Raw genomic sequence first — 8,778 nt, 5'->3', positions numbered from 1 at the left:
CTTTTATATATATAGATGACAATATTAAAAAATATCTAAAAAATATAATATCCTAAAACTTGAAGTCTATAACTTCGCACGACTAAAATTTCAGGGTATATTTTCAAATAATTTAAAAAATCGAATTTATTATTACAATTAAACAATACTTTGTTACTACGCTATTTACGACAGGTAGCGGGAAATGGATCAAATGATTCAAGAAATGTATCAACTACATAATAAAATATCAACTGAGAATTTCTACTGCAAAACAACTAGAGATGAACATGTTGATGTCCCTTTCATTCTCTTCGATGCAGTGGAAACTCACTCACTCTAACTTCACATTAACAAGCGTTTGCTAATGACATTAATTTTATAAAAATAAAAAATAATTTATCTTCCTGGAAATTAATTACTTGGCTTTTAAAGGTATTCGTTCCAAGAATACTTATTAGAATGATTTAAGACCTTTAACTGTATTAACGGTAGTCAGAATTATCAATCACTATGTACGCTTTTCTCTGAGCTTGTACAAAAGCATATTATTATCTTCTTTCAAAATCAACATAAAAATAATGTCATACAGTTTCGCGACAGTTGAAATTCACGGTACTACTAAAAGCAAGTCCTGTGTTACCATCCCTTTCATTTGTTTTAAAAACAGCGATAACAAACATACTTGGTTCATTTGTTTCCGCAGTTAACACCCACGGTTACGCAGTAACCGGATTTAAACTGTCAAACGAAAGTTCATAATACTGTCACTATAATTCGACATTATAAGTACATTGTTATTCTAAGCACACATTTTATGAGCTAATAGTGAATTAAGTATTCCGTCATAGCGTCGAGTTTGTACAAAGCCGCTGGACTAGGAGAGGTTACTCCGATCACGCGCGACGGCGGATATCGCGTCCGGTGACCGAAGTGGAAAAAAGCTTATTATTTTTATGTTTATACTAAACGTGAACATTGTAAACCGGCGCCTAAACTTGTAATTTTACAATTGAAGTACAATTTATTATTTTTTATTATTATTAATTTATCATCATATGTACTTCATATGGTAGTGTGGTCCCTTTTATTTGATAGTCATTCTACCATTAACATTTTTGTGAAATTTAAACTTATACATTTATTGAAAATTTATATGAATTAAAATTAAAATTCATAAGTTGAATTCATAACACGATCACATAAACATTACAATTCAGTTTTAAACCAAAATAATTATGAATTTTCGACAGATTAGTAAAAAAAATACTATATTTTTACTATGATTAAAAAAAATTATATATCCCTACTTTCGACGACAATTTGGACTTTATTTTATTTAACAAAATATCGAACACAGAACCAGTAACGTAATTCAAATCATTAACATGCAACCAATCATCTACTTCTAAACTACTAAAATAAAAGGCTACTACTGCTATTTCTAAGCTACTAAAAATTACATGTTACCTGAAACCTGTTGTAATAGTGTCCAAAACTGATGTATGAACACTTGTACTTTAGTTGATAAACCAAATAAATAAATAAATAAATAAAGACGCAAAATATAACTTACGCCCTAAAACTTTATTGTCAAACAAAAAGACATTGCAAAATAGACAACAGTTGCCTCTGCCTACTCTACGCAAGTGCTTTTAACTTTTTTTTAATTTGTCAACTCTAAATATAGCCTACCGTTTCAAAACACTTGTAGTAAATTAATCCAAGTACTCAGAAACCTGATTGTTGTAAAACGTATTGTAGCACTATGAAAATAAAGTTCAAAATAGAATGTTGTATTCTTAGATACGTCCAGGAAGACCTTCTTAACCGCCTTGTCCACATAATAATCGCTGCGATGACTCATTTGTACTAGGAGCGAATTCTGAACAGTTTCTCTATAAAACAGGAAGAGGTTCCCAGTGTTGGACCGGAGCCAAAGTAAATTTCCGATTATGGCAAATTATTTCAATTTGGCTTCACCAATTTCAATGAATAGTTATAAATTTTAATTTATGTTCACTGAAATTCAATATTGGTTGTGAAATTCAAGGAAAAGTTTTGAACATTGCAACTTGCAGATCAATATTTCTTCGAAATAAAAATTAAGCGTAAATTGCTAAAAATAATGTAAAAATATTCATTAAATTTAATGAACCCCATGATAAAATAAGTACGCATTTCCAAAATAATTAAACAATTTTATCTCTAAAATCTTAATTTTTTGGGAAACCTTCTTTGACATCCTAAAACACAAAACAAATAATTAATGAAATATATAAAAATAAATACAAATCTCAACATTAAATATGTTGTTTTTTATTTATATTATATATCATGTATACGGCATTTTAAATTAGGTCAAATTTGTAGTTTTAATTAAATACCGCACTATTCCTAGCATTTCACAATAAGCGTAGTTCTTTTGTTGTTCTTTACAAAACAATAGCTATGTATTCATGCATCGTGCACCATGCGGGAACTTTTCCCAGTGGATTTTCCTTTCATTTCAAATAGAACCATTTTAATATTTCTACAAGCCATGTAGTATATTATAATATTTAAAATAAATAAAATATGTTATAAAAATTACGTTACAATGACTTTTATACTGAACAGAGTCAATTCAGGAATTCAAGTGCATTTTTGTAACATGACGAGTGAACAATAACATAACTTGTGTTTCTTTTGAGTTATCATCAGTTTTTACCAAGCTTTTGACAAAAGCTATAATGTAAGTAAAAATATAACTTGCCTTTTATTTTAAAGAAAAAGTTTATTTTATTATCTTTAACAATACAGACTATATTTAATTATCTAGTCTGGTCTTTAAAAAATCAGTTTTTTAAAAGGTTTTACTAAACTAGTGTGTATTTTCTATAGTGACGTCAACCTTTTTATGGAAGTAACTTTCAACTCTATGTAATCGTACGGAAGGATCATATCACTTATGATCCATGTTTACAAAAATCTTCATGTAATGAGAGCTCTCTTACAATGACATAATGTAAGTAATGTTCACTTTATAAGGCTTTTACTATTTCAAATGTAAAGAGTTTCATTGGTAATAATTTGCATTTTGTCAACTAACGTGAAAGTTTACAACTTATGTAAATTGAAAACTAAAAGTTATTCTGATTATGCAAATGTAAACTTCTATGCACAGTTTCTACTAATATTTGATGTATTGAATAAGTTATTTTCTACTTATTACAATTTGCGCCAATAATGTGAGCAGTATTAAGAACCAATATTTAAAAAAAGACTTCATGCGGTGATTTAAATATATGTCATAAAGATAAATTTTTGTTTCTTAGTTACTCTAAATCTCTATAGTATATGGCCTTTATTATTTCAATTGTATATTGTGTGTTATGTAAATGTTATTTGATATAAATCTTTATAACTTGTAATTTTATGTAATGCCTTCTTAGACATAAAGGGGTGTTGATAAGAATAAAAGTCTTATTTAAAAATCTTCATCATTTTATTTTCATAGTGTATAAATAACGGCATATTACAGATATTAATTTAATACGATCACTTGTCCTTGCTATTTACAATAATCATATGCTACAGCAGTCTTTAAAATTTTAATATGAAATCTATTCACAGGATAACGAACAGGCAATAATAATTTCTCTTAATTAAAATTTTGGTATAGCACTTAATACTAATAATTACAATATTTACAGCGAGCTAATATAAACATCTACATATTTACATAGTTGTGACTGGAAGTTGGGCGTGGGCCCTCTAGACTAGGTAAGCTTGCACGGTGCTACCCGTGTCCACCAGGGGGGGCGGCGGCGGCCACTGACGCAGCTCGCGCCGTCTGCCGGCCGTCATGCCGTGCTCTAGCGAGGAATAGTCTGAGTCGATCGACGAATAGATATGATCTGATATAGGTCTCCCGTCTGGACCGTACGCCACGGCCTGCGTTTGCCTAATAGCCGAAGGTGACTGTCGAACCTCCGTACTATATTCGGGTGGTGCGCTCGCTCCCTGACCCGCGATCCCTAACACAGGAGATTTGTCAGGGTAAGACAACGTGCGATTCCCATTAGGTACTGAAGAATCTAACGTATACGTATTTATATTTTTTCTATAACCTTGACTTCGCGTCTTATGGTTCTGGTGCGATACATCCGGCATCATGTATCTCAACCTTTCCCAGAACCTTTTTTGACCCCATTGTAGGCGCGATCCCGTTTTAAGATAGGGTCGTAAATCCGGGTCGCGCAGCGCGTCCGCCACTACCGAACATTCCTCTATTAGCACCAACTTATAAATGCACCCTTTAAGCGCTTCGTGTAACCCTTGTCGGAACTCATACCGGGACCATTCTGTTTGCATAAAATTTCTTGTTAAAACGAGTATTATTCTTTTAGATGCCTCCGCAGCTTCGACAACTGGCGGGGCACATTGTATGTATTGTTGATTTGCCTCGGCATGGTGTTGGAGGATATCGCGCTCACTATGGTTCTTTATGATATCTCTATAATGTAAACAAAGGTGGTACGATGGATGACCGTTTTCTAATTCAGTTGCTAATGATTGCACGACAAATTCCTCATCTTTAGGACTATAACAAACGTAAGCGTCATATAATTTTTCATTCTCTTCAAACGTACCAGCAAATGAGAATACTCTAATGCCACAATTTGTGTAAAGCCACACTCTAAGAGAATCTCTAAAAAGAAATAATACAACAAGCGCCAATAAAATTAACATAAACCCAGTGAGAGTCGACACCATCATGGGAACGTAGTTAGAGACTAACATGTTTCCGATAACTGAATTATCGGCATAATAATCACTGCAGGCTGTGCCGTTTAAATTTAATTCCTTCTTCTGTGGAGGCTTTGCATCTCCGTTCCAACACCATACGTCGGTTATATCAACGATTTTCTGTGCATTTTCAGCCAGATAGGCTGTTAGTTCTTGTAAATAACGACACTTACAAGACCACAAATTATTACCGAGAGATAATGCTTTTAAATTTGGATTGTTATTAAAAATCCATACACCAAAATCAACAAGTCGATTGCCCTCAAGACGTAAAACTTCCAAAGATTTTAACGAAGTAAACGATATGTTTGCGATATGACTAATAAGGTTATCTTGTAAGAAAAGTTCTTTTAAACTACTGAGCTGATGAAATTCATAACCTTTTAAATCTTTTAATTTGTTATTACCTAGATGTAGAATTTCTAAAGAATTAAGACCAGCAAACGTTCTATTTTGAATGTTATCAACATTACTGTTATTTACATACAAAGATCGCATTTTTTGTCGTCCAATGAATACATGATTTTGTAATTCTTTAATATTATTACCGTCTAAAAATACTTCAGTTGCGTCCATTGGTATTTTACTTGGTATTTCCAAAGATGATTGTCCGGAACAATCAACAACGTTAGTGTTCCACAATGGATCGTGATAACAAGTACAGTTGTGAGGGCAAGTCATTTCACAGTCGCACGCGTCATAGTCGCAGCAATGACATATAGCAAAACAATGAGTCTCATACTCACATAGAAAGTCCGTTGTTTTAAGATTAGTTAAGGGCACATGAGTTCCACTACGTGTATTTGTCATTTTGCACAAAACATTTTCCAAATCCATCACACGAGGATACTGCCTCATGGCAGTCATATTGTTAATTATCGGTAGCCATTCCATTGTACAATCACACTGAAAGGGGTTGCCACCGATATAGAACTCTGGTAATGTTTTGTTACCTGGCACTGAAGATAAACGTAAACTATTCAACTCTAAATTAACAATTTCATTTGCATACATATCCACACGAGTTAAATTCTTTTTGTCGAAAAACGTATTCACATGAATATTATTTAAATAATTATTATTTATAAACAACAATTCTACACTATTAGGAATGGCCATAGGCCCTATATCTACAATACGATTATGACTAACATCTAAAGTCTTTATATGTATTTCATCTTGCAACTTATAATAGTTGCCCAAGTGTTCAATAAAGTTACCGTGAACGTCCAACCACTTTAAATTACTAGGCACAAACGCATAATCAAACCACACTAGATGATTTTCCGACAGGTTTAGCCAGAGCAGGCTGGCGAGCGTCGCAAACACACCGTTGATGTCCGACAGGAAGTTTCCGTCCAATCGTATAGCCTCCAGTTGTCCATTGCGGCTAAATGTACCTCTCTCTATAGACTGTATTTTATTTTTCGCAATATTTAAAACTTGCAAACTCGGCAAATCCCAAAACATGCCTACGCTCAGATTCCCAATTTGATTATCAATCAGGCGTAATCCAGTTAATTGATTTAAATTCTTAAAGGAGCCGTTTCTAAAGTCGGATATTTGGTTTTCGCCGAGATCGAGCGTTTTCAAGAAAGGAAGTTCCCACAATGCGTCGGGTATCTCCATTAGTTGATTAGAGCTCAAATCCAGTTCTTTCAAGTCGGAGCAGTTTTTGAAAGCTTTTCGATCAATATTGACAAGTAGGTTGTTATTCAGAGTCAACTTACTTAGCACAAACAAACCGTTGAATAAATTCTCATCAATAGTGTGAAGTCTATTTTCCGCTAAATTAAGCGTGTGAAGATTATAAAGAGGCAAAAACGCGTTGTCTTCAATATATCCAACGGAATTATTTTTCAAATTCAAAATTTGTAGAAAGAATAAATCTTTAAATGTTTTTCCATCTATTCTTGTGAGGGCGTTATTTGATAAATTTAAAACTATTAATCTGATCAGTCCCTTGAAAGTGCCGTCGTCGATATGATTACTTGTTAATTGATTACTTGATAAATCTAGAACGATTAGTTGTTCTAAATGGTGAAATATTCCTCTTGCTAATTCAAATAAAGAATTTTCATTAAGATATATTTCTCGTAATTCTTTTGCGTTGGAAAATAGTCCTTCAGGCAATGTATGTAGACGGTTGTGTGATATGTTCAATACTCTTAATGAGGTCAAACCATTAAACGCCTCGCTCGATATGTCGCTGATGTTGTTATGTTGTAGATATAAATGCTGCAGACTTCTTAATTTAAGTAACTCCGTCTCCTCAGGTAATGTTTTAATTTCATTGTAGCTCAAGTCTAAAGTATGCAAACCCGAACCACAGCCCTGGCCAAAACCAATTTGGCCGACTGTTCTAATTCTATTGTTCGTTAAATTTAATACATTCAGATTCTCCAGCGAACAAAATACTCCGGAAGGAACGAACTTTATGTTATTTTGAGCAAGATCCAACGAATGTAGTTCCGACAATCCATTGAACGCGTTCAGAGATATTTCCATATTCTTGGTAGGGCTCCACTCGGAATTCTTCGAACGAATTTTTAGCCTTTTTAGTTTGCTCACATCTTGAAAGGTGTAGTCTGGTATATGTAACAGCTTGCAGTTAGTAATGGACAACTCGCTAAGGAACTCAACTGAACTAAAGTAGTGAGCGCGAAGTGAACTTTCAAAAAGGAGCAGGTGGTTACATTCTACTGATAAAATACTAGTATCGGAGTTAACTGAGGTGATGCTGCTGCCGTCGCCGTCGAGGGTCCGTATTTTGCACAGCACGTTAGTGCCGGAGACTCGGGCACACTTGTCCGAGCCGTACTGCACAGTCCATGCGGCGTGCAGGAGCGCACATAGTACAATCGCTATAGCATACATTATCACAGATTTTTCATTTCACTAACAAACGTCTCATAAACACTCCCTTTGGGTCGATATCACCATTTCCGAAACAAAGTACATGGCACGTTTAACTGATGAAGAAAAACTTCGTAACATTTCACTTCACTTCAAGTCCAATGTCAGCAGCATATATAGAGTTCGCAGATAAATGCTAATTTAAATTTTAACATCCCTGCTCTTACGATAACACTTTATTTAACTTTTGTGTCTATTAAATATTCACAACGTGTGATAAATACCAGCGCGGGTTGTGGTACGTCCTGTCCGCGGCGCGGTTAGGTTGCGACTGTCAAGCGGAGCGCTTAACTCATGGAAGTGGCGATGGAACGCGCAACTTAGTCCCCCTGCACCCTGCACCCGCTCCCCGCATAAGCTCATTTCTAACTCAAGCAGGCAGATCCATCTAGTGAGGAATGGAAGCTACTGCAAAAGTTTTCGTCGAAACATGAATGCATTACAACGAACGTTTAAATAATACACGAAAAAGCTTTGAGTACTTACTATTTTTAATACATTTAAACGTAAGTTTTAAAAAAAAAACGAACTTACAATTAAAAATTATACATTAAAACATTTAGTTACATTTGAAAATGGAATGTTTTTTGAAAATGGAATCTATTTTTTTCTATTGTTTTTGAATAATTATCTTTTTAAGAAACACCATTTTGTTCAATATTTACTTAATTATATTCATATAATAGGCAATAATATGTATTTAAATTTGCCATAAATATTATTTTAAATATTACAAACGTGTAAAAACTTTAGGCAAAATTGCATTAGATTTGACTACTCCACCATAGATGGCGCTTGTATTAAATGTTTCTAAAATTCGTTGAAAACGTTTATACAGTACAATACATTAATGTAAATTTAATTATAACAAAAAATACACCGTATTTAGTAAACAAGTCAAGTAAATAATTTGTTAGAAACCTTCTAAGAACAAAGTAAAGGAAGGATCCTTGGTCCTTAATATTTAATTAGACGTTTACGGCGTCTGTTCCTGCCATCGTAAGACGATAGGCGTAACTTTATTACTGAGCTGTGTAGCTGTAGGTACATACAATACTTATATTAGGGGATTTCCACAGATTCCTTCAGAGC

At 33.7% G+C, this 8,778-nt stretch overlaps 1 protein-coding gene across 1 annotated transcript; it reads right to left on the bottom strand.

Moving 5' to 3' along the window:
* Nucleotides 1-3,641: 3,641 nt before the first annotated feature.
* On the bottom strand, nt 3,642-7,942 carry LOC106711532 (toll-like receptor 7). Its single transcript, XM_014503870.2, has one exon. It carries the CDS (start codon nt 7,645-7,647, stop codon nt 3,736-3,738), a length of 3,912 nt encoding a protein of 1,303 aa, XP_014359356.2. The 5' UTR covers nt 7,648-7,942; the 3' UTR covers nt 3,642-3,735.
* Between the last annotated feature and the right edge of the window lie 836 nt (nt 7,943-8,778).

The sequence above is a fragment of the Papilio machaon genome, chromosome 11 (assembly GCF_912999745.1).
Source record: "Papilio machaon chromosome 11, ilPapMach1.1, whole genome shotgun sequence".
Lineage (NCBI taxonomy): Eukaryota > Metazoa > Arthropoda > Insecta > Lepidoptera > Papilionidae > Papilio > Papilio machaon.
This window is presented reverse-complemented; position numbering and strand designations above follow the sequence as displayed.